This window comes from Littorina saxatilis, linkage group LG12, assembly GCF_037325665.1.
Source record: "Littorina saxatilis isolate snail1 linkage group LG12, US_GU_Lsax_2.0, whole genome shotgun sequence".
In the NCBI taxonomy this organism is placed as follows: Eukaryota; Metazoa; Mollusca; class Gastropoda; order Littorinimorpha; family Littorinidae; genus Littorina; species Littorina saxatilis.
In genome coordinates, this window is record NC_090256.1 from 18,069,320 (window position 1) to 18,096,753 (window position 27,434).

At 39.3% G+C, this 27,434-nt stretch overlaps 1 protein-coding gene and 1 long non-coding RNA gene across 3 annotated transcripts; one reads left to right on the forward strand and one right to left on the reverse strand.

Annotated features, from left to right (window-relative positions):
* Positions 1-115: 115 nt before the first annotated feature.
* Positions 116-26,632, reverse strand: LOC138981409 (putative aminopeptidase W07G4.4). Of its 2 annotated transcripts, none has more exons than XM_070354324.1 (16): positions 26,571-26,632; positions 15,556-15,688; positions 13,799-13,864; positions 12,192-12,274; positions 10,162-10,270; positions 9,554-9,684; positions 9,130-9,229; positions 8,493-8,568; positions 7,846-7,931; positions 7,408-7,512; positions 6,998-7,073; positions 5,859-5,977; positions 5,108-5,191; positions 3,950-4,057; positions 3,486-3,617; positions 116-2,212 (listed from the first exon to the last, which is right to left on the reverse strand). In XM_070354324.1, exons 1-16 carry the CDS (start codon positions 26,615-26,617, stop codon positions 2,078-2,080), a joined length of 1,590 nt encoding a protein of 529 aa, XP_070210425.1. In that variant the 5' UTR covers positions 26,618-26,632; the 3' UTR covers positions 116-2,077. The 2 variants fall into 2 exon arrangements, with proteins under 2 accessions (XP_070210425.1, XP_070210426.1); XM_070354325.1 differs by lacking the exon at positions 26,571-26,632 and adding an exon at positions 16,011-16,153.
* LOC138981410 (uncharacterized) lies at positions 17,137-18,987 on the forward strand. The gene is made up of 3 exons (XR_011460628.1): positions 17,137-17,533; positions 17,992-18,089; positions 18,768-18,987. It is a non-coding gene; the product is annotated as an uncharacterized lncRNA (long non-coding RNA).
* Positions 26,633-27,434: the final 802 nt, after the last annotated feature.

Consider the following 27,434-nt stretch of genomic DNA (forward strand, 5'->3'; position numbering starts at 1 on the left):
GCACTTTCAAAAGCGATTGCTGTGTCATTTCTTTAAGCCTCATTAAAACTCTTTAAGCACGCTCACACACACACACACACTCACACACACACATATGTACACAACCACTAAAACATTTAAAGAAGTTTAGTTTAATGTCGTCTGTAAGCATAAATAGTAATAGATCTAAATAACTCATAATTGTCAAAATATGTATAACAAAATCATTCCATTGTGCTATACATACTTTTGAGAAAGAAAAAATTGAAATCAAAGATTAGAAAACAAAAATATGTGAAGAATAACATAGAAAAGCAAGTATATATCAACATACTGACTTTTTCAGTACGAGATTCATTTCTAACTGAATAAAAAAAATAAAAATGCATCCCAACTGATAGATTTTCTCATTGGCATCCATTAACACCCATGTTTTAAAGTTTTTATCGCAAGTGGATTATGACTGTTGTAATCCTCAAAATGACACACTTCTAATAAATTTCTCTTTACTTGAGCACATGTCCCCAGACACACACGCTTAGAACAAAACACATACCTTGTGTGATCTTTAGACTTTATACAATTATTGTGATACAATCAATATCAATCAATCAATATGAGGCTTATATCGCGCATATTCCGTGGGTACAGTTCTAAGCGCAGGGATTTTTTATTTTTTTTTTATTTTTTTTTATTTTATGCAATTTATATCGCACACTTATTCAAGGCGCAGGGATTTATTTATACATAGTCTGTATAACTGCACGTACAAAAACTACAAGCCATAATCAAAATGATACAGTTCGAATAAACTGATCTTGAGCAAAGAGGCACAAAGACACAAGCAAATTCTACAGACATTGTGCCCCTTTTATAATGTAAAACATAGTCGGTATAACTTAATGTAAAGCAGCTACCATGCCACAGCAAACCTTGACATATTGGCTCTATATAGTGTGCACTTTTTTCAATGGTCTAACAAATTCTTTCAGCTGTATCACCTGTTGGAGCTAGCTGCCAACGTTATATGTAAGAAGATACTTATTCAATCTCTTCAAAATAAACAAAATAAAAATTTTTTAAAAAAGCTAGCTCTGGAGGTAAGAAAAATAGGTAATGAGGAAAAAAAAAGGGTTTGGAGTAGGAGTGGGGGTTGGGGAGGGGTGCATGGCGCAGTTGCCTTTGCTAATAAAGGATTCTGACTTCACAAGCTTACAGAAAAGACAATAATAATGACATAGTGGTTGGGATGTGTTTCTTCACATTCCAAACTTTGGCAAAAGGCTTATCTTCTCCTGGCTAGCTTCTTATTCTGATTCATCAGACTCTGAACAATGGCGAAATTTGTCTTTTGTGAAAGACGCGTTCTACAGAAGTATCAGTACCGCAACCAACCTTTCCCCAGACAAATGTTCTCACAGCTCTCTTCCATTTTCACCCTCCCCAGCTCACTCTTAACCCACCCCAATCCTCTTCCCACAATGTTCATGTACCCAAAGAATAAAACAACTTAAAGCCATCCCAACTGATAAATTGAACAAAGCCAACTCCCCATTTGATATTAGACACACCTTCCCCAATAGTACATGCACCCCCCCAAAAAAAAACTCAACTTACCAGACCAGCCGATAAAAAAAAAATCTACTCCCCATTAGATATTAGGGATACTTTTCCCACTTCTTCACACGCCCCAAGAATACACGTCAACCTTAAACCAGGCCACTTATCACATGATCAAAACAATTCTACACTACATTAGGTATAAAGCCTAAATCTTCCACTCTTTAACAATATTTGATATCTCCCTATATAGCCCCAGGTCAAGTTTAATGTCCTACATAATGAATCTCAAAATGTGTACTCTTCTTTTAGTGTGACAACACTTCTACACGGCTTTATCTAGACATAGCCAAAATATTCAGCGGGCGTTCAATGGCTGTGAAGCTTAGGTGACCGAAGAATATATAGGCACATAAAGCAAGACTAGCCAACACACTGAAGACAAACATCCACACTGAATAAGATAATATAGCATCAGCGAAATTGTTCAATCATGAAAATCGTCCGGGGTCATTCATTAGATCAGATGTGTCAGTTACTACAGTCTTGGCAGAACATATTTCGCTGCCATAGCAATGATTGGCGCTCCAGTGGGGATGCCTGGGAAGGGTCCGCTAGATCCCGCAATGTCCAGGTGAGAGTAGGGTAAGGGTTTCTCCGAATCAATCCCATGCTGAAAATATAAATGTGTATTTTGAGAAAAAAATCTGAAACAGATACACTGCTAATTTCTATTGCTTATATTCATTGTTACTGTTTTTCACAATGTTCAGAATAACAATAATCAATCTATAAATTGAAATTCACAGGTACTGTATTCTAAACAACAAAGTGACTGTGGTGGGATGTGCTGTCCGTGTATCGGTGAGTACAGAATTCTTTTGTTTTCAAGTAATGTACCGTAAAATCCCTAGCAATCACCCATCCCCCCTCTGCAAAGATGTCGAGTAAAAGTAGGGGGTGGGCGTTTGCTAGGTATACACCCCTTTGCAAGATAACGTCTCATCACATTTTCACAAGAAACAAAAATGTATACAACCATGTCAGATGTTGAGGCTGGCTCACATTTCAAATCACTGTTGGTTTCTTTTGGGACTGTATAATATTATTTTGTAGATAAAAAAACCACACCCACTATTACAATAGAATCAGGTACCCTTTTCTATTAAAAACAACACACACAAAAAACAAAAGGACGGGGTGGGCGTTTGCTAGGTAGTGACCCCTCTGCACAACTTTTGGCCAAAAGTGGGGGGTGGGCGTTTGCTAGATACTGGGTGTTTGCTAGGGATTTTACGGTGTTGATTAAACATTGAATTTCCTCTTATTGATCCATGTGACATCAAAGGTCGACTAATATTTAGATGGCTGGCCGAGACTTCAAAAGGGTGCAATCATTACCCATTTGCATCCCTTCACGCACCCCCTCCCCCTCTTTTTTTTTTCATGGATACTGTTAACAACCCTACCATCTTGTTATAGTTACAGAACTACAATACTAGATCATATGAATTGAAAATCTTAACAAGCATCATCACCGGCTGCTGTACACCATGCTACCTACTTTCACTTTTTTCTTTCATATTACCTACAATGCAATATAACACATGTCACTGTGTCCTACAAGGTCTGAGCATTCACCGTTTTTGAAAACTAGCTGGCTATACTTAGTTACAATTATTTTAAATTTTGAAATTGATGGAGTTGCTTCCCATGTTATGGGAACTGCATGGGAGATAACAATATTCTGTACTCTTTCTTTGTCTATTTTACAGAATTTAATTAAGCTTTTCAACAACAAAGTGATGGCAGTCCACCTGCTTGGTAGCATTATTTGCAACGCAGAGTTTGATGGCATGACTTTGGAAGCAACCTAGGGGCCTTTTTTCTAAGATATTTTACCTTCAACCTAGAGAAATTTTGTGTGTGTTCTGCAATGGCCTTACCTTATCCATGCCAGAGGCCATAATGAGAAAAGCAGCAGGTGACTGGTGACCGCGCGGTGTGGCTGAAGACGCCACATTGTTGCTCTGTAGAATATCCTCGTACTCAGACTTGCCCTTGTGGAAATCGTAATCCTGCACACAAAAAGGAAATAACATTTGCAAGACAACATTAGAGGTTAAAGTCATGCAATTAGGATGGTGGACAACATCCCAAAACAGATTCATTCTATCTGTCCTACTTTAGAAATTAGCTTTTCAATGCACAGGCTTACATACCTCTAATTCAAAAGGTGCAGACTTTTTTTTAAATGCACACAAAGATATCGGGTTATAACCATGATTCACCAGGTTTATGGAAATGTAACACAAAAGGTACATAATTTTTTATTTGCACTTGTGGAAGCACATCAAGATGCACTAATTTTTGTGGGTCAAGTCAAAATCCTACACAGTTCGTCACTTACGTCTCTGCGGATCGTTGAGATCTCAAAGGGATCGCCGTAGAGGTCTCCCGCTTTTTGCAGTTCGTACGCCGTCTGGAGTTTACGGGCAGGGCCATTGTTCATGATGATCTGGTCCACACAGAGGTGTACAATGTAACAGAGAACACTCATTTTCATAACTTTATTGTCCAATCGCTAGGAAATGTGGGTCGCTTTCTCCCAGTGGAAAGCTAGCAGCAACAGAGTCGAGCTACCAAGGTGTGTGCTTGTTTAGGTGTAATCAGCCACTTGCACTCATGGCAAAATTACCGAGGTCTTTTGCGTGCCACAGCGGTGACACGGGGGTGGAACATGGATACCGTATCCGAGTCTGCACATAAAGTACGTTGACCCGTGTCCGTCCCGGCCCAGATTCGAACCCGTGACCCGCGGATCACAAGTCCAGTGCTCTACCAACTGAGCTACCGGGCCCCACGTAATGTACAATATTACAAAGAACACACTATGCAAAATAAACAGAGAACACACTGTGTTAATTGTAATATAGAACACACTGTGTTAATTGTAATATAGAACACACTGTGTTAATTGTAATATAGAACACACATTGTGTGCAATGTAACAGTTAGACAACACATTGAACAGCAGAGAACACACTGTGTTAATTGTAATATAGAACACACTGTGTTAATTGTAATATAGAACACACATTGTGTGCAATGTAACAGTTAGACAACACATTGAACAGCAGAGAACGTTAACAGGGCATGTAGATGTTTCAATAATCTTTGTTTGCGACACAACCTCCGGTTACTCCATGGTTTAAAAGAAACAGACAATACAGAAAGGTCCATAATTATAATAAAGTGTTTCTTATTAACTTGCTAAGGTCACAACAGGGAGAAGTGTCTGCACAAAAATAGCAAGGTACATGCACGTCATTCTTACAAGTCTCCAAAAAAGTCAGTCACTACCTAAGTACCTTTGCCCTTATTAAACAACACACTCTCTTTCTTTACCGACTGAGATTTGGGTGTTTGTCAAGTGATCATGGATGATCAGAGAGTATTGGGAAACACAAGAAAAACAATAGGTGCAAGATTAGAACAACAACAAAACTGAGAAATGGCCAAGATAATTAGACAAAGCAGCCGATTCTGGCTGAATGCCAAAACTTACAGAATAGTTGGGTCCCATGGCACGGATGGCATGGCCTGTGAGTGTTGCAATGGTGAACAGTTCAGGATTATTTGCATCAGCAGCCTGCAAAATTGAATGTGAAAGTAATTTAATGAACACTTTTTATCCAAATACTGTACTAGTAATACTGTAGTGAAACGAAGTTCCACCTGGTAAGACAACCAGTCTATCTCCTCTAAGTCTCTGTATGTGTGTGTGTGTGTGTGTGTGTGTGTGTGTGTGTGTGTGTGTGTGTGTGTGTGTGTGTGTGTGTGTGTGTGTGTGTGTTGGGATGTTTATAGGCTATGGAAGAGTTGTGCCCCTTTCAAACAATGATGCAAACACACGTGGCTCCCCCACTGATCAGTGTCGAAAGTGATCATAGAGGCAGTGATTAGTGAGCCTGGTGAGCATCTATTCAAAAAGAGAAGGGCATCACATAAAGCGGACACTGCATAACATGCCCCCTGCATGGAGCTCTTTCTTAATGACTGCCTCACTGTTTTGAAGGGGGCGCAACTCTTCACCAGCTGACAAAATTCTTTATCTAACAGTTATTTCCAAGCATCATCATCTATCTAAAGTTAAGTGCTTGGAAAGTGTTGAAATCCCTACCGTAAGTGCTGCACTGTTATTACCTTTTATAACCTGGCGTCGCATCCATTTTCTTGACATGTCTGTTATCATTTGCTAGTGGTCAGAATATATAGACAACTCATAATTATTCACAACAATTGTCAGAATTACTGACCTCTTCCTTGAACTTGCAGAGAACGTCAGCCATGACCATTCGCCCCTCGGCATCAGTGTTGCCTACCCTCACACGTTTCCCCGCTCGCGATGTGATGATCTCATCCGCAACGTAGCACTCTGTTGATACAGTAGTTAAGGTATGAATTTATATCATGTTAAAGGAGACCAACTCTTAAGCGTTTTCCAAACAAAGCTGAGATATACACCAAGCAGGTGCAAATACATGAAGAGCTAGATAGGTATGCATCAACTTGCCAACTTTTTTGTATCTCTCTCTCTCAGCCTGTCCTGTCTGTCTGTCCTGTCTGTCCTGTCTGTCTGTCCTTCTGTCTGTCTGTCTGTCTGTCTGTCTGTCTGTCTGTCTGTCTGTCTGTCTGTCTGTCTGTCTGTCTGTCTGTCTGTCTATCTGTCCGACTCTTTCTCTCTCTTTTTCTATTTTTTCTACTCACACACACATATACACACACTTACAAACACACATTCTCAAGCTTCTCACATTACTCAGCAAAAAGTCACAAAGTCAAAGTAGGACTAAAAGTTCATGATGAGGAACACAACTACATCACACCGAGCAAACAAAATAGATAACACACACAAACCACTGAATACAATTAACCTAATTAACAGCATATTTATGTACAGTATAATCTACTCACCTCATTCCCACACAACAGTGTGACAAATCAAATTGTACAGTATACATGCATGCTGCTGACAGCACAGCCCTAGGTACTACTTTAAATGCTGAATACAATTATCCCACTAACCGACCTTCACCTCCTTCTTTGTTCATGGGCTGAAACTCCTACAATCTTTTACGTGTATGACCGTTTTTTCTCCACCATGCAGGCAGTCATGCCCACTTTCGCGGGAAGCATGCTGGGTATTTTTGTGTTTCTATAACCCACCGAACTCCGACATGGATTACAGGATCTTTTCGTGTGCACTTGGTCTTGTGCTTGTGTGTACACACGAAGGGGAATAAGGCACTAGCAGGTCTGCACATAAGTTGGCCTGAGAGATCGGAAAAATCTCCACCTTTCACCCACCAGGCGCGGTCGGGATTTTAACCCGCGACCTTCCGCATGGGTGGCCATGCAGCGCCTTATCCACTGGGCCACTTTGCCCCTCACTTACCTTCACCAACACTGTTGCGTACATATGGCATTCCTCCAACCACTCTAAGTCCCTTGGGCTTCAGTTCTGCTAGTATCTGAAAGAATCACAGCATAAAGAGAGTCATCAATACTTAATGTTCATTGTTCTCTTAAAACTTCAAAATATTCAGCATTTTGTAAGACTACTTTCAGAACTAACTCTCTCTCTCTCTCTCTCTCTCTCTCTCTCTCTCTCTCTCTCTCTCTCTCTCTCTCTCTCTCTCTCTCTCTCTCTCATAAAGAACATTTTGATGTTTTTACTAATAGAGATCCATTTGAGATTCAGTAGAACCGGAATTTTCAAACCCTCTATTTCAAGACTCTCAGGGGTATGTGGGAGTGTCGGTGGGTCTGGGGAGCACTGTCATATTAAAAAAAGAGTCTCCATACCTTGAAGAAACCTGCCACTGCAGCAGCCCCGCACTTGTCCCGATGCATTCCCGCCATGATGCCGCCAGCCTTGATGTCTGCGCCGCCTGTGTCATATGTGATACCCTGCACAACAAATAAGTCAAGTAAGATAAACAATGTTTAATCTTATGTTTAATCTTGATATGTCTTTGTTCTATGTCGTTTTTTAGTAATTGTAAGGCAGGCCTGAAGGCAATTTTTTGTTTTGTTAGGACTGACATTAAAGCATTAAATATTCTTGTTCTTGTTTTACATTCTTGCGCAACAAAATAAATTATGCTTGTTTCTTTTCCTTTTCTATTTTAGAAATGTATGGCATGTTTGATGCTCTTTAACTTTCTTTCTTTATTTGGTGTTCATGCTCTTTAACTAAATGGAGAGAGAGAGAAAAAACGTGACAGAAAACAAAAGGCTCACTTTGCCAACAAGGAAGAGGGTTTTTTCAATGTTGCCTTCGCCTTTGTACTCCAAGAAAACCAGACGTCCGGCATGTCTCGGGACAACTGAAACAGAAATTACAACTACCATGCTCACAACAGCTGACCCAGACACTATGGAAATACTGATGTTTATTTGGACTTCTGTTTACAACTATATATATATACATGTAGTGACAATTTTGTGTGTGTGTGTGTGTGTGTGTGTGTGTGTGTGTGTGTGTGTGTGTGTGTGTGTGTGTGTGTGTGTGTGTGTGTGTGTGTGTGTGTGTGTGTGTGTGTGTGTGTGTGTGTGTGTGTGTGCGTGCACGTTTTTATCTAAAAATAATATACATGCATGTATATGTGTCACACTAGCTGGAATCAAAACAGCAACAAAAAATTTAGTTTTGACAATTAATTGTTCAGGTAAAGCTGAGGCACAGAATGGGACAATACATTGTACTTTGCAGCAGTAAGGTTGCAAATTATAAGACGAGTATGCCCTTTCAAAAAAAAAAAAATGTCATGACATTTTTTTTTTTTTTTTTTTTACAAATGAAATCTTACTTATATATATACTTATTTATGGAAATTTCTCCCTGAAACTACTGGTAATGACCCTTACAAGGCAAAGCAGCAACTCACCGCTTGCGGCTCTATTCACAGCTGCCATCAAGGGATACTCTTTCTTAAACTCTGCAGCACCCTCAACCACTTTCACCTGCCATCATAATATGATATTCAGTTCACTGCCGTCTCAAACGATTGAACACAGAAATGCATATATACACTGTTTTCAATTCAAATGAGTACAGTGGAACGCCCTATTTAGGACCTCCAACATTTTTAAAAAGGAGGGAGTCTTAAAATGGGGGTAATTTAGATACAGAGCTTATGAACATATAAATGTCTGAGAAAAAAAGTTAGGATCTTAAAAGGGAGGGAGTCTTAAATTGTTTTTACTTAAAACGGGGGTTCCGCTATATCTTTAAAGTGTTATTAAAAGACGTTCCAAAACAGACAAAAAGGTAGTTAAACACTATCAAGCAGATTCTCTGACTGCAAAATTAATGTTCATGCTGCAAATATATATTTAGCCAAGCGCCAAGTCAATTCAGTTTCTCTTTACCAGAAAAAAAGTGTCCTTTTGCTGCTTGTTGCGATGTGTAAGTAAAGCTATCAAGGAGCTGCATCGGAAAAATCCCCCTTCCCATTTCTCTTGGAAAACACATAAACACAAACACACAGGCGATGACACACAATTAGAGTATTTGTCAATCACCTCAACGCAGGTTCCGGAGAAGACTTGCTGGATGTACTCTGCAGCTCTTGGTGCTGCCATACGCTCAGGGTCCGATCCACCAATGTCACGTGTCACAATTCTGTGAAACAAAGAAAATTTCACCTGTCAAAATCCGTCAAACAGACATTTTCACCATTTAAAATTTGCCAGGCCAAGAAACCTTGCCATTTCACACTACCAGCCACAGCAAATTAAATATGACAGCAACAATGATTTTTATCTACAAGCATTTTATTTTTAATCTCAAGACTGCATGCATGTGTATTACATTGAGAGAGTCAGTTAGCATATACACGCATCCACACACACACACATGGACACATACAAACAGACACACACACAAACACATGCACACACACACAGAGACACATACTACACCGTGTCTACATGACTAAACACACACCTGCCCTTCTCCAGAGCATCAGCGAGTTCGCAAGCTTTTTTCAGCAGTCCCTCGGCTGATGAAGCACTGTACACACCCAGAACTTCAGCCTTGTGTCGCCGATCAGCACATGCTTCACGAATTTCCAAGGGCTGACAAAACAGCAACCACAGATTGTTATTTTTCAAGCATATTTTTCATCTGTAGCACAAGGACATGTTGGGAATCATTTGTGTTGACAGTAAGACCAGAAAGAATCCATGCAAGCCTAACTGCTACTCAACAGATACTCAATTCTTCTTCAACAAATGACCCTGACTGATATTTAATACTTTTTTTCTCTCTAACTTGTGAGGAACAGGAGTATTGGCAAAGGCCGGTGGCACAGACTAATCATACTCAAAGACTCAGAAACAGACACACACACACACACACACACACAAGAAACATTAAGATACACAGAAACAGACACACACACAGACAAACATACACATAAACAATTCACCCCCCCCACACACACACACACACAATTCACACACAGATACACACAAACACACACACACACACACACACACACACACACACACACACACACACACACACACACACACACACACACACACACTGACCACGTAGAGTGCATGTAGAGCTCCGAGGATTGTAACATAGTCAGCCTTGGGGAAGGAATCATCAGGTGCTCTGACCAGCAATGGCTTTTTGCAGCCTGCATCAAGAGCTCTGGAAATAAATTTAGTTCAGATTATTCCTGAGAAAAAATATTATAAGATGTTTGATGGGTTGTTGACAGACCAGCTTTTTTATCAGTCCGAGGGGGAGCATATTGTCTTTTGTTTCATATTTATTGACCAAGGCCGAAGGCCGCGGTCAATAAATATGAAACAAAAGTCGATATGCCCCCCAAGGACCAACAAAAAAGCTGGTCTGACAACAATTAACCACCAAACATCGTTTTTGTCACCATCTTGGTAGTGAGAACAAAAGTGCCAAATCAACACAGGGAGCCAATTGCTTTAAAACACGAGTTCCGTTTTGATAATACATGTTTTGGTGCCCCAGCACGTTGTTCAGCAATCAAAGCTGGCATGTGAAAGCAACTTCCTGTGTTTTGAGTTCATAAAATGTTGGGATAAGTATGTCAGGTTTGTGGATGCACAGTTCTGTAGGTTCCTCTCAGTATTCCACCTCCTCGTTTTTCAGTTGTAAATATTAAGCTTAGTGATTGAATGTGGAAGCTACGTTGGTTCAAAGGTCACAGAAGATTTGCGTCGTGCAACAAAGGAAAGAATCGCAATCTCGTTCCCGACTCATTGCCTCTTTGTTTTTCATTAGACCCGTCATTCTGCTTGCTCGGCTTTGTTAGATGTTTGCATATCCTGTTGCTATGTTCTTTGCTTTTATTATTATTTCTTATTTGCGCTTCGTTTAGCGATACAACGTACGTCTTGTGCACAGGTCAAAATTTGTGTGTCAGGGGTCAATTGGTTTGACTTGAACTTGACGTTTGTGTTTCTCCAAACGTCTGTGTATCGAAACACAGATACACGCACTCTATGACTTTGTAAGAAGAGAAAACATATCGCTAGGTTTTATTTGTTTGTGATGAATGTATGACCTTTCATGAAGTAGTTTTGTATTTTGTTTACTTGTGCCAGTTTGCCAGTTCGTTTTTGGAACTTTGCAAAGCAGTGTCGTTTGTCTTGGTCTGGGGAAACGCCAATGAAAATAGCAGAAGAATCCCCGAGCGTTTCTATTGGGCTTGAACTGCTTCCTGCAACTTTGGTAACTGGGGATTTATTGCATGGGGAACATGAGATTTATTTCCCGGGTGTTTCTGAATGAAAACTCGTGAAAATGACAAACCACTCAACAGAATACTTCCATTCCAGTTTGCAGTTCTCTCATAAACAGATATAAACATTTGCTGGTACATGTGTACCCTATTTTCCAGACGATAAGGCGCTTCAATATTTAAAGGCGCAGCCACTATTTTGAAGGTTAAAATGAGAAAAATCCACACAATAGGCACTTCCGGTGTATATGGTGCAAGCCAGAGGAAATACAGAGTTGAAATATGTTTGTTCCCCGATGTACGGCAAGGTCAAAGCCACTGAACCATACCGGTTGGTTGGTCTTTTTACCTCGGGTCAATGACCAATATTTACGTTGAATGACTTGTTACACATCGACATTGATAGTTTTATTCTTCTTCTTCTTCGTCGTTCGCTAGATAGTTTTATTATAAGAACCTTTTCTAATTCCTATTAACTCGATGTTTTTTTTAACTATATTTATACATAAATGCATACTGGAAAGTGGTATGCATTGTTAGTAGCAGTGTTAAAGTGTCGAAGCTGCTTTTCCCAGTTTTACCTAAGAGACCGACTGTATATTGTGTTATTGTATTTGTCAGACTTGATTGTACCAAGTCCCTACACATGTTGTAATGCGCTTAGAGCCAAATATTTTTGTTTTTTGTAAGGGATAGGCGCAATATAAATACACTTTATTATTATTATTAATATTTTCAACTGAGACCAGCTGCCTGCCCTTGTTTACAGATACCCATCTTCTGACCTCGGGGTCAGTGACCAAGTTACTTTTACACTTAATTCCACTTTTCTAGGCTCACATGTTTTACCTTTTGATGCCTTTCTCTGCAGCATCGTAGAATCTTCTCACGTCATCATAATCTCTGTTCAGTGGTCCAGTGGGAGAGTAAACCTAGCAACATAGATAATAGAATTAAATGCAATGACTGTCATCTTAAATGTAATGACGTCATCTTTGACACTTCATCATCATGCATGTTTATCCCAAACTTAAACAAGAGGCGAAGCCATCAAGGCTCACGTAAGAAATCGACAAACAGTAACACAAACTCAATCACTCCGTCACACACACACACACACACACACACACACACACACACACACACACATACACACACACACACACACACACACAGAGTAAGCATTGGTGAAACTGTGCAAGAAAGCGAGACACTAGATCTAGATCTGTCTGTCTGCATGTAGCCTACTTACAGGGACACAACTGCCAACTAGTCTCGGCCCGCTCAAAATAATAATGACCGAGACTTTCAGTACTTCCTTCGCGTGACGTCTAACCCTCTTACGTCATAATGTGACGTCAATGTAATGTGACGTCTTCAAATGTTAGAGTTTCTACCACAGACATACACACGCACGCACGCACATACGCACAGACAGACAAAGTTACGATCGCATAGGCTACACTTACGTGAGCCAACAAACATTAGGTGCTGTTCACATAGCAGACTTGCGACCAACTTGTGACCAACTTTAGTCGTTTGAAAATCGCTCCCGAGTCGTTAAGGCCGAATCGGGAAAAAGACTCTTCCATGTTAACAGCCCCAGTGACTCGCCCCAGACTCGCGAACAACTCGCCCCAGACTCCAAAACCCAGTTGAGCACTGCCCGACTCAGCTGTGACAAGCAAACGACTCGCACCAGACTTTTCTTATCGCGCATACTGATTGGTTAGCTCTAGCCACTGAGTTAAATATAGACATATACGTCTCTGTGGCTCTAGCCTTCCCTTCGCCGGAAAACAACGAGGTCAACCGGACAATACAGAAAGACCAAGTCTCTCGAGACTCGCCGCTTAAAACTAGTTTGCGAGTTTGTGCTGTTCACAAGTTGGTTGCAAGTCTGCCATGTGAACAGCACTTGGGCGGGGATGTAGCTCAGTCGGTAGCGCGCTGGATTTGTATCCAGTTGGCCGCTGTCAGCGTGAGTTCGTCCCCACGTTCGGCGAGAGATTTATTTCTCAGAGTCAACTTTGTGTGCAGACTCTCCTCGGTGTCCGAACACCCCCGTGTGTACACGCAAGCACAAGACCAAGTGCGCACGAAAAAGATCCTGTAATCCATGTCAGAGTTCGGTGGGTTATAGAAACACGAAAATACCCAGCATGCTTCCTCCGAAAGCGGCGTATGGCTGCCTAAATGGCGGGGTAAAAACGGTCATACACGTAAAAGCCGTGGGAGTTTCAGCCCATGAACGAACAAACAAACAAACCTATATAAAATGTTCAGCTACATTCTATATGAATCTACATGTACATGTATTTGTAACTGAAACAGTGTTTACACATAACTGCCTCAACAGTGTATACAAATTACAATAAACACAAAAAAAAGAAAACATTACTCTTATTTTCCTTGTGAACAACTGGGAACGCAATATATAATATGGCATTGCATACCAGTCTTCCTGAAGGTGACACTTGTGTTCGGAGGATGGAAATGCCCTTGTCTATGTTCTTATCAATCTGAAAAAGAGACAATATAAAAGTAACAAATCCAAAAACAAAGAGACTGCCAACGTTACAAAATTCAGAATAAAAAAACAAGAAAGGTAGGTTGTTGGAACGTTTAAATGTTTGTTTTTACATTTAGTCAAGTTTTGACTAAATGTTTTAACATAGAGGGGGGAATCGAGACGAGGGTCGTGGTGTATGTGTGTGTGTGTCTGTGTGTGTGTGTAGAGCGATTCAGACTAAACTTCTGGGCCGATCTTTATGAAATTTGACATGAGAGTTCCTGGGTATGATATCCCCGGACGTTTTTTTCATTTTTTCGATAAATACCTTTGATGACGTCATATCCGGCGTTTTGTAAAGGTTGCGGCGGCACTGTCACACCCTCATTTTTCAATTAAATTGATTGAAATTTTGGCAAAGCAATCTTCGACGAAGGCCGGGGTTTGGTATTGCATTTCAGCTTGGTGGCCTAAAAACTCATGAGTGAGTTTGGTCATTAAAAATCGGAAACTTGTAATTAAAATTATTTTTTTATTAAACAATCCAAAAACAATTTCATCTTATTCTTCGTCATTTTCTGATTCCAAAAACATGTACATATGTTATATTTGGATTAAAAACAATCTCTGAAAATTAAAAATATAAAAATTATGATCAAAATTAAATTTCCGAAATCGATTTAAAAACTATTTCATCTTATTCCTTGTCGGTTCCTGATTTCAAAAACATATAGATATGATATGTTTGGATTAAAAACACGCTCAGAAAGTTAAAACGAAGAGAGGTACAGTAAAGCGTGCTATGAAGCACAGCGCAACCGCTGCCGCGCCAAACAGGCTCGTCACTTTCACTGCCTTTTGCACTAGCGGCGGACTACGTTCAGTTTCATTCTGTGAGTTCCACAGCTTGACTAAATGTAGTAATTTCGCCTTACGCGACTTGTTTTTATTTTTTTTATACAAACGTTCGAACAACCTACCTTTCTTGTATTTTGATTATAAAAGTAACAGTTGTTATTTTATTGATTATGTTATTCACATACTAATTTTTCAAAGTAGCAGTTTTTATTTAAGTGATTATGTTTGTATTCACATACTAATTTCTCAAAGTGGCAATATGCAAATTACTAGATCCAATTTAAGAATAGCTAGTAAAGCATGTGAATAACTCAATAAGTAGATTATTTATGGAATACAGCTTGGGAATTACTAGACTGATTGTGTAATGCCTCCACCTACCCATGCAACTCTCCCTCCTTACCCCAATACATGTCTCGATCCATTTTGAGCAAAACTTATACTTCTGTGGACAGTCAACATGATTTAATTGATCATCTTCTCCACAAGATCTCCAAACCAGCACCTTAAGTGCACCTTCCACAGACAGACACACACACAAGCATACACATTCAAACTCTGAGAAAACATGAAATTTGACCATTACAGTGTGCTTTGCTCAGCTATTACCATGGCACGTACGTACCTCCATCCCCCTCCCCCACACCTTTGACCCTCCCCCTCACATAACTTCCAACATTTCTGAAATAAGGTCTGAAATGGAAAAGATATCAATTTTAAAATGGGGGTACATGTTTTCTTCGTCAGAAAATGAGCAGACAATTTGATAAAATCTAAACAAGTTTCTTAAAAGTGGGGGTTCCACTGTTCAGCTAAAACATCAAACCAAAGAAGTGGACTGACTTTAGCCTGGTTATTCAACTCATTGGCTAGTGGCTGCAAACTGCCCGTCAGTCTTCCAATTGTGTCCGTGACAACCACAAGACAATCATAGTCCGGAGACTGCAAGTCTGCACAGGGTACGACCTTCGGCATTCTGGAGAAAAAATAAGTCATTTGAATTATATCATCACTTATGAGTTATGTTGCTTTTCAGTGCATGAGCACTTTGCATTTTGTTTGTATATATAAATATATATATAAGGTACAGACATTAAGCCGGATGGAGAGGGAGGGGAGAGAGCTTTAAGTGTTCAAAATGTGTGCATGTACAACTACAAGTGTGTGTGTGTGCGTAAGCTGTCAGTGCCAAACAATCTGACATATCAACCAAATAAACTTACGCTTGGTCAATTCAAAACAATGAAATGGCAACCCACGGAAAATCTAAATGCTAGAGAATTTACAAGAGCACTTACTTGTATCTTCACAACTGGTGACAGGTACCTGACTGACTGAATGTACACCAAAAGGGCATACAGCAATAAATTCCCTTCAGTTTAAGGCAAGTAGATTACAGTACATGTGGCTTGTGTTAACAATAAGCCTGCAGCATTAGATCACCTCATCTGGCAGAAGGCCAAACCCATTATCACAAATTTCTCAAAATGACTGTACTTTCAAGGTTGCCGGTCAGGTCAACCACCCTGTCATGCACACAGAAATACAAGATCTGTCAACCACCCTGTCATGCACACAGAAATACAAGCTCTAACATATTAGGTCTGTGACTATTATATAATTATTTGTGCCTGTGAAAGCTAGTCATACCTGATACTGAAACCAAACCAAAAACTGTACACATCTGTGTATAAAACCAAATATTGTTCAAACACGTGAACAAGCAACAAAAAAAAAGAAATGCAATCTTTTTCAATAAAACGGTTACTGCTCCAATAACACCAACGTGTATAATTTGTATTTCCAGCAATGATTTTGTGTGTGCTGTTTTCGTTCTTGCTGTTGCTTAGCTGTGTCAATTACGGAAATGACTACATACATGTACAAGTACTAGTGTTTCTGAAAATTTAATTTTGTTCCCTATATATTACCAGACTAGAACTGTTCTAGTCATAGTTCAAGTCAGCGCCATGGCATGTACAAAGTCTCCTCACTGCATGTTTCCTGTTTGTTAACAAGTCGATTGATCTCTTATGCCCTCTGAGCATGTTGCTCTGAATGTGCAATCTGATAGTTTGGGTTGTGCCTTTGCAATACATTTTTGTTTTGTTTTACTACAACAGAATAGAGAATATATAGTTCTGGCACGCTTCTCTTGAATCGAATGATTTCTTGAGAAATTGTCCACTCATAAAACTATGCGGCCTTGAACATGCCCGAGCTCATGCAAGCTCCATATGATAAGCGTCTAGTCATTCCGCAGTTAAAGGAAAGCCAACAATAATAATGCTTTGTGTGTGTGTGTGTGTGGTGTGTGTGTGTGTGTGTGTGTGTGTGTGTGTGTGTAATGATTCAGGGTTTAACCTGGGAGAAAAATGCAATGGGACATTTCTGCCGTGTATTGGCAGAAGGCAGTAAGTCCAAATTTGGTAAAAATGAGATTTTCATATCATAATGCAGAGGGGAAAAAGGCGCATCTTGTGTCAAAATTTCTAAGATGTGCGATCAATATTTATGGACTTTTTGAAGAAGTAAGTCCACTAAAAAAAAATTAATCAAAGGATAAAAATCGGCAAATGGAAGCAAGTCCAGGGACTTTTGGTTTTCAGGTTTGCACTGGACTTACTTCCTTGCAAGCCTCAAAACGAGTTTGCATGGTTTAGCGCTCTATGTCCATTAGCCAATCGCGTTCACCCTTTTGTAATCCTGACTGCGGTTAACCAATCAGAACTAAGCTTATTGTATCATTATTTCCCTGGCCTTTGTCGGGGAAAATGGCGATGAGAGCTGCTGCCGACGTGTTCAACTATCCGAAGCAACAGTAAGTTGGTTTGTTTGTTTCATTTTTGTTGTTGGCAGTTTTGCGTTCCGGTCTGAAATGACTCTCTCTCAATAGGTGTATGAGAATTTACAACGACAACACTGATTTTCTGACTGATTTGGGTATTCTAATGTGCACTTGCATTACGGAGCTAGCAAGTAAAATGCTACAGTTCAAATGCCCATTTATTATAGTTTTGTTGTTGTACGCTACTTCTACCGTGACTTCTTGACTATTCACTTCTGCACCGTATTTTCATCATGATATTTATGGATGCATTTAGCATGTTTCTAATACAAAGAGATAGTTGTTTTGATCTAGAATGAGTGACTTGTGGTCTTGAGCGCTGACAGCGTGTTAGATCTGGAACAGTATGACATTATACTGGAGGATTGTTCTCCGGTCTCTTTGTGCTTCCAACCATCGGAATAAGTATTATGTCCTATTGTATTTGACAGAAATGTGAGTCGAAGTGGGACAGGCAGCGACGACAGCTGCAGCACACTGAGGGATACTCGCCACCACTGACCCTTTATGTTCAAGGGCCCAAAACAAGGTATGTTTCACTGACACAGCCAAAAATAGCGTGCAACATTTTTTTATTCCTTTCTTTTCTCGGGCTGAAGAGGTATATTTTAAAACGAGCAACATCTTTACATCATTTTCGTTGCAGTAGTATTGCCCCCCGCGGGTTAGGGGGAAGAATTTACCCGATGCTCCCCAGCATGTCGTAAGAGGCGACTAACGGATTCTGTTTCTCCTTTTACCCTTGTTAAGTGTTTCTTGTATAGAATATAGTCAATTTTTGTAAAGATTTTAGTCAAGCAGTATGTAAGAAATGTTAAGTCCTTTGTACTGGAAACTTGCATTCTCACAGTAAGGTAATATATTGTACTACGTTGCAAGCCCCTGGAGCAAATTTTGATTAGTGCTTTTGTGAACAAGAAACAATTGACAAGTGGCTCTATCCCATCTCCCCCCTTTCCCCGTCGCGATATAACCTTGAATGGTTGAAAACGACGTTAAACACCAAATAAAGAAAGAAAGTTGCAGTAGTATTAGTATCAGCAGCAGCAGCAGTAATCGTTTGTCATTATAGTAGCCCGGGGGGGGGGGGGGGGGGGGGGGGGGGGTAGGTGATGTGCGCGGGAGAGGAAAAGGATGATGTGAAGGAGGGTGGGGAGGAGATTTGTCAATAAAATGTCTCACTTTTGCTGCCTTTTTCATTTGACAGATGTGTAAGCGTTGCTGGCAGGTTGCAACTGCGAGATACAACCACCTCGGCTTGCAGGAGAAGAGGCCACAATAGAACTTGCCCAAATGAAAATGCCAGCAGCATACGACGGTTATGGGCCAAAGAAGAGGAAGAGGAGTAATACTGACAACTTTCAGTTTGACAATAACAGATGCTGAGCGCAGAGATGCAGAACGTGGGGACGAGGAGGGGGAGGAGGTGGGGGGGGGGGGGGGGGAATTGTATGTTGTTCGTTAGTTATCAAAACGGGCTCATGGAAAAAAATCTGCATCCAGTTAATCGCTGTAGTTGATAATTGTCATCAGTCGGATGGCAGAATGTCAGTGAATAGTTTTAGAAGGGATGTAGACTGTAACTGGGGTAGATGGGGTGATAAATAAATATACTACATCATAGTTTGCAGGTTTGTGGTTTTGCTAGTTGAACACTCAACTACAATGTTTGTGGACAGTGTTAGAATTACTATGTAATTCTACTAGCAAATGTAGCAAATGGTGTACAACTACAAATGTTTATATAGTTCATCACACAGTTTTCAAGACTAATTAAACAAATTTTGTTCAAAAGTGGAACACTTCAGCTGAAAGTCAACACTGCACGATAATATTGTTAACTCTGGTATAATGGCGGTTTGTCAAACCATTTCTTTTTGTCTTGCTGTTGCTTTAATTTTGTGTCCTTTGGAAATCAAGACTGCACGATTATCTATTGTTAATTCTGGTATAATGGCGGCTTGTCAAACCAGTTCTTTTTGTCATGCTGTTGCTTTAATTTCATGTACTTTGGAAATGAAGACTGCACGATGACCTATTCTTAATTCTGGTATAATGGCGGCTTGACACACTAGTTATTTTTGTCATGCTGTTGCTTTAATTTTGTGTCCTTTGTAAATCGTTAGTCAAGACTCAAACTCAATAAATAAAACGTCTTATTGTCAGATCCTGGATTCTAATTCTTATTAGCAAACGAAAGCGAGAAAGACAGTGAGAAGGAAAGAAAAGTGTGTGTGTGTGTGTGTGTGTGTGTGTGTGTGTGTGTGTGTGTGTGTGTGTGTGTGTGTGTGTGTGTGTGTGTGTGTGTGTGTGTGTGTGTGTGTGTGTGTGTTACAGACAAGCAGCAGGATAAAAAGCGTGTGTGTGTGTAAACGTTTTCTTAGATTTTTATTTTAATGTTAAAAGACTTGCGTTCAAGTCAATATTTGTCTTGTGAATATCAAAAGAGAGTATCAAGACTTGTATTAAAAATAATGGTCTTTTTAAACGATATCAATGACACAAGAACGGATTAACAATAAAGTTAATCATGAGTGAGCGACCACAGAATGATAAGCAAAACGAGGAACCAAGACAAAGACTAACTTGAGCATGTGTTGAAATTTCAGAAAACGGGAACATTTGTCTCAGTTAATCACAAAAGAAAATACAAGATTGTTCACCAAGTAAGTTGTTTGTGCATTCAGAAATTCACGAAATCATTGGACGTAAAGTCACATTTGAAAAAAAGTTCCAAAAGCAGTGTTGCGTGTATTTTCTTTTACTTTCAATTTTCGGAGATAATAAATTAGCAGAAAGCAGTAAGTCCACTTGCTGCTCTATGCCCTTTTCTCAACCAGATATATCGACCAGGATATAATATGGCAGAAAGCAGTAAGTCCAATGCTGCTTTTTGCCATTTTTTAAAAATAAGATTTAAGTCGGGATATAATTTGGCAGAAAGCAGTATGTCCTCTTACTGCCTTTTACCATTATTTTTGAGTGAATGAGTTTGGGGAATTAATTCGGCAAAAGGCAGTAAGTCCACAAAAATCATTATTTCTAAGTGATGAATCAAAAGAGGGTTTTAATATTCATAGCAGAAACGCACAATAATGCCCTTCATGTTATCAGCAAACAAAAACATCATTTTAGGCTTTTCATTCCAAAACAGTGATGCAAACACAAAAAGTCGATTTTCTCGAAACTATGTTTCATGGACTTGCTTCCTTCTGCCTTTACACGGCAGATATGTCCCCCTCGACCAAATTCCGATGGGACATAGTCTAAGGCAAGAAGCACCAAAGAGGCCTGAACGCGTTTTGATTAAAGATGCAAAATGGTGCAATATGATGCCATCTGAGAATTGGTCGCTATATCGTGTTATCTGTGTGATCCGATGTAAAGTGTACATTTGGTGGCGCAGTGGTATGTAATCTCAATGCGCCTTTTGACGCACTGAAGGGAATTGTGATGGGACATTTTCAGATTTAATGCGCCAATGGCGCAGGGCGCACTAGTAAATGAAACCATGATGATTCATATAACACATATGTTTGTTCTCCACAATACTTGCCTATTGTTGCTGTTTATATATACCGTTAGCACGTATATATATATACTCATGTTGATACATGTAGAACAAAGACATACATGTATGGGTAACGGAAACATTTCTACAAGTGAAATCTAATGTAACAATCTTTATTTTTAAATACACGTGCAGCATATTGTCAACTACACTGCTACTGTTTTACAGCAAATGTGATAAATGGCTCACTTGATATTCAAAATAATAAATTATTATAATAATAACAAGAATCATAAACATGTCACCCCAATATCAACCTGTACGTTCATCAAAATCACAGCCAAGTGTAAGTGCAGAACAACAAAATGGCAACTACAAAAAATCCGTCTTTAAGTCTAGAGAATTTACCAGAACACTTTAACTTTTGTATCTTTACAAGCTGATTGCAAGTACCTGACTGTATACCTAACGGCCACATACACTGATACAACAATAAATTGTCTTTCTCAAGCTCTGACAAGCAGTCTATGTCCTGGCAGAGGAACAAACCAATTCTCATAAATATCTCAAAATGACTGTGCTTTGCTAGTCCACTCATGCAACCACACAGAAACACATTAAGATGAAAACAACCAATTGGTTATAACTGAGAAATGTGTCTACAAAAGCTATTCTTTATATATATCTACTATATAATACTGGTAGGATTTTCGGTGGTTTTTCGATTCCTGTGACCAAACCGCGCGGATTTGTGCCTTCTCCTTCGGTTGCTATGCCAACGTGACCCAGGAAATCGATTCCGCTAGGTCCCGACTTCCAATTTTGTCCACGAACAAAGTTTGAAGAGGTTTGTCTCGCAAATTTGAGCAGACAACAGTGAACTTTGACCTGAACTTTGACATCGCGGCGAAAGAGATCTGTGATTGGTTCTTCTTCAACTTTCGGTTCGACTAAACACGCGACCGCACCTCAGACGAACCTAGCTGTGTGTTTTATTTCTCTACCCCAGACGAACCTAAAATAATAAGAAGATAGATAGATCTGTTTATCTGTTAATGGAACTCCAAAATATTCCATAGATTTGTTTACTAAATAGTTCGAAACATTATCACCTGATAAGTCGCCGTATAACCTTATAGGTTCCAGCGACTAAATATTTTCCCCCGGTGCAACCATAGACATGTACGTCATCATGATCTCCCCTTAATTTGACCGTTATTTTGGCTGTCTTAGTGAAATGGTAAGATATATCTCTATGTTTTTTACATGTAAGTGTTCGGAAAAAATACAGTTATAGCAGTTATGTACAAAAATAAGCAGCATATGCTCTTTTCGCCAAAGTAAAGTCCTTTTTTCTTCTGGTTTCTTATATGTGTCACAGCACACCGCAAGCTTTTAGGCGAATAGCAAGTGAGTGGTATATATATATCATCAATTTTATAGTAGGTAACGGTGTAAATTAGTTGCCATGTTCATGTCCATTATACGTTTTCCATATTCCATAAGTGTCATTTAATTGTGTGTTGCTTGATGCCATGTATGTGTGTGTGTGTGTACATGACTTTAAATAAGCATGGATTGGATGTGTGCACTCGATTGTGTGTGTGAACCATGTATATATTTTCTGTTGTCAATTACATATGTTATACTATGCGTTTGAATCATTAAGTATTTTAGACGTCATACTTTTTTTCGTATCTTCACGATGGCTTTTTACCCGTTTAAATTTTAATGCTTCCAACTTTCAAAGCGCTGCACGGCTGGGAAGAGATGCGCACTTTTATCACTGTTGTTCATGTAGACGTAATCATGGATTTATGCAAACGTCATACCTGCTGTATTTTATTTTGTTTGTTTGTATAGTCGCGTGCGGTCGCGCAGTCTTTTTGGTCAGTTCCGATTACCTCCCATTGATGCGAAAACCTATATGACTGTTTTTTGTTATTTTTCTCTCTGTTAATTCACCAGTGGCTATGTAACATGTGTTACAGAATTGCACCGGTGTAAGGGTTAACATTTTATTTTTCACCAAGAGAATATAATTCATTATATGCGGGATAATGTGCGGGGGGGGGGGGGGGGGGGGGGTGCAAACAACATTTTCACAACCTTATAGGTTCCAGCGACTAAATATTTTCCCCCGGTGCAACCATAGACATGTACGTCATCATGATCTCCCCTTAATTTGACCGTTATTTTGGCTGTCTTAGTGAAATGGTAAGATATATCTCTATGTTGTTTACATGTAAGTGTTCGGAAAAAATACAGTTATAGCAGTTATGTACAAAAATAAGCAGCATATGCTCTTTTCGCCAAAGTAAAGTCCTTTTTTCTTCTGGTTTCTTATATGTGTCACAGCACACCGCAAGCTTTTAGGCGAATAGCAAGTGAGTGGTATATATATATCATCAATTTTATAGTAGGTAACGGTGTAAATTACTTGCCATGTTCATGTCCATTATACGTTTTCCATATTCCATATGTGTCATTTAATTGTGTGTTGCTTGATGCTTGATGCCATGTGTGTGTGTGTGTGTGTGTGTGTACATGACTTTAAATAAGCATGGATGTGTGCACTCGATTGTGTGTGTGAACCATGTATATATTTTCTGTTGTCAATGTTGTCAATTACATATGTTATACTATGCGTTTGAATCATTAAGTATTTTAGACGTCATACTTTTTTTCGTATCTTCACGATGGCTTTTTACCCGTTTAAATTTTAATGCTTCCAACTTTCAAAGCGCTGCACGGCTGGGAAGAGATGCGCACTTTTATCACTGTTGTTCATGTAGACGTAATCATGGATTCATGCAAACGTCATACCTGCTGTATTTTATTTTGTTTGTTTGTATAGTCGCGTGCGGTCGCGCAGTCTTTTTGGTCAGTTCCGATTACCTCCCATTGATGCGAAAACCTATATAAGAAGATAGATAGATCTGTTTATCTGTTAATGGAACTCCAAAATATTCCATAGATTTGTTTACTTAATTTTTAAAAGATAAGTTCGAAACATTATCACCTGATAAGTCGCCGTATAACCTTATAGGTTCCAGCGACTAAATATTTTCCCCCGGTGCAACCATAGACATGTACGTCATCATGATCTCCCCTTAATTTGACCGTTATTTTGGCTGTCTTAGTGAAATGGTAAGATATATCTCTATGTTTTTTACATGTAAGTGTTCGGAAAAAATACAGTTATAGCAGTTATGTACAAAAATAAGCAGCATATGCTCTTTTCGCCAAAGTAAAGTCCTTTTTTCTTCTGGTTTCTTATATGTGTCACAGCACACTGCAAGCTTTTAGGCGAATAGCAAGTGAGTGGTATATATATATCATCAATTTTATAGTAGGTAACGGTGTAAATTAGTTGCCATGTTCATGTCCATTATACGTTTTCCATATTCCATATGTGTCATTTAATTGTGTGTTGCTTGATGCCATGTATGTATGTGTGTGTGTGTGTACATGACTTTAAATAAGCATGGATGTGTGCACTCGATTGTGTGTGTGAACCATGTATATATTTTCTGTTGTCAGTTACATATGTTATACTATGCGTTTGAATCATTAAGTATTTTACACGTCATACTTTTTTTCGTATCTTCACGATGGCTTTTTACCCGTTTAAATTTTAATGCTTCCAACTTTCAAAGCGCTGCACGGCTGGGAAGAGATGCGCACTTTTATCACTGTTGTTCATGTAGACGTAATCATGGATTCATGCAAACGCCATACCTGCTGTATTTTATTTTGTTTGTTTGTATAGTCGCGTGCGGTCGCGCAGTCTTTTTGGTCAGTTCCGATTACCTCCCATTGATGCGAAAACCTATATGACTGTTTTTTGTTATTTTTCTCTCTGTTAATTCACCAGTGGCTATGTAACATGTGTTACAGAATTGCACCGGTGTAAGGGTTAACATTTTATTTTTCACCAAGAGAATATAATTCATTATATGCGGGATAATGTGCGGGGGGGGGGGGGGGGGGAGGGGTGCAAACAACATTTTCACAAGCACATAACCAACAAAATGACATCGCATGCGCAGCACACAAAGTGCGTAGCACGGGTACCACTAGTGAGACTAGAATACCTGAATATATAGAGTTAGAAGCACTCTTTTCTGAAAACATGTTCCCCATTCAAAATAACAAATGCAACAAAACAAAACGTATGCATCTATAGCTGTTTAGAAACACTAAATGTTTTTTGTCATGTTTTTCAAAACAAAAAAAACAAATATTAGGCTGGCTGAGGACCAAACCAATCCTAATTTCTCAATTTCTGGGATTTCAAGATTAGAGCTGCCGGCATTGAAAACAAAATAATCACAACAAACATGCAAATTTATAAAACAACCCCAATAAGGCCCAACAAAAAAATAGGTGTGGTTACGGTAACCCGACCTACCCTATTTTTAGGGGCCGACCCTATAACTTTTTATTACATTTGTCAAAAAAACCACAAAAAACCCAAGAAAACGAGTGCAGAAAACGCAATGAAAGTGAAAGCGCCCGAGTCGCACACTTATTTCCCTGTCAAGTAGGTTTAATTTGTACACATTAGAAAAAAAAAGTTAAAAAAAAAAAAAGTGATTGCCTACCTTCCTACCCTATTTTTTGGGGCTATGTTACCGTAACCACACCTAATTTTTTTTTTGGCCTAACCACAAATCTATTCTTTCTGAAAGATCAAAATGACGGTTCTCAGTAATGTATTTCAAGACATTAAAACATAGCTTTCTATTTGTTTCAAAGTAGGCGCGTCCAGCTTTTCTGAAAAAACATTTTTTTTCCTATACACTCAGACTGAAAGAGTTCTAGTAATAGTTCCAGTCAACACCAAGGTCTATACTTAGATCGATCAGGGACCTATATTATATATTATGTCTATGGATCGATCAAGTCTTCTGTGTTGTTTTTTTCTTTCAAGTTTTGACATGATCCCTTGCACCCTGAAAGGTAAATCACAATGTGCAATCTCATTGCTGGAATTATACCTATGCCATTCAAATTAAAAAAAATATGTGTTAACAGTTGTCATTTAAAGTAAAGGACGTGTAGAGAGAAAATGGATCGAGTGGAGGAGATCGAGTTAAACTTATAGTGTCCTCAATGCCCAACTAAAAAGTGCACTTTGGCCAACTCCTGGTAGTTCAAAGCTGAAAGCAAAGTGTTCAGCGTTGCTCAGATAACACGGTATCCGCTCCAGTGTTACGCTGACCCCACCTAGAGCCCGTTGCATGCACACATACTGACATAGTCCAGTATCTAAGTATCGCTAGTCTCGACTGACAGTGACACTGACAACAGTCTTGCTCGTTCAAAAGCGAAACTGCCTCAATATTTGCAGCCTAAATGCGACTATCAACAATACTACTCATACAGTATGCTGCTTTTCAACGATGACTGAGAGTTTTCATAGCATCACTTATTTTACTTTGCAAAACGTGAAGTTTTGAAACCGAGTCGGAACTACAGCTCGAGGCGACTTACCCTGTTGCGGCCATCTTTACAACACGTATCATGTGATACATACACATGGGCGATCATGTGACCACGAGCATCGGTGTCACGGGGAACATCAAAATCAATGTCTGGATGAACAACCGAGGATGAGCGAGAGCGAGAGAGAGATCAAATCAAATCAAATCAAATCAAATGTTATTTTACGAGGGTTGTGGCATAAGCAATATAAACGAGCTTCTTTTCAACCAGACCTCGCCCAGAGCGGGACTATTCTAATCTTAAATATATATGTATATATATACAAACGTAAAACAATTACAAAAGATAAGCATGACAGTAAAAATAAAAAATAAAAATAAAAATAAAATATATATATATATATTCACATGACTATATACACGTTGTAGGCTATACATACATTCTTGCGTTATGAAACACTGATGCTTTAGAGAGAGAGAGAGAGAGAGAGAGAGAGAGAGAGAGAGAGAGAGAGAGAGACAGAGACAGAGACAGAGAGAGAGAGAGAGAGTCGAAAACAGGTTAAATTAAAAGCAAAAGAAACAGTGCATGTGGTAAGACAAAGAAAGAAAGAAAGAACCAACCACTTTCCGTCAGCATGTGCGACTGCTCCACGTTCTGCTTTTGTATAAAACAGCCTTTTAGTTTTGATGTTGTAAGTTGATAGTTGGTCTCACAACTTCACAGTTTTGTTGATGATGTTGTTTTTTTTGACAACTGCAATCCAACGATTCAAAAATCCACATCCAAACACACACTGACACACACACACACACACACACACACACACACACACACACACACACACACACACACACACACTCACTGACACACATACACACTGCTATGGGGAGAGGGGAAAGAGGGAATCTT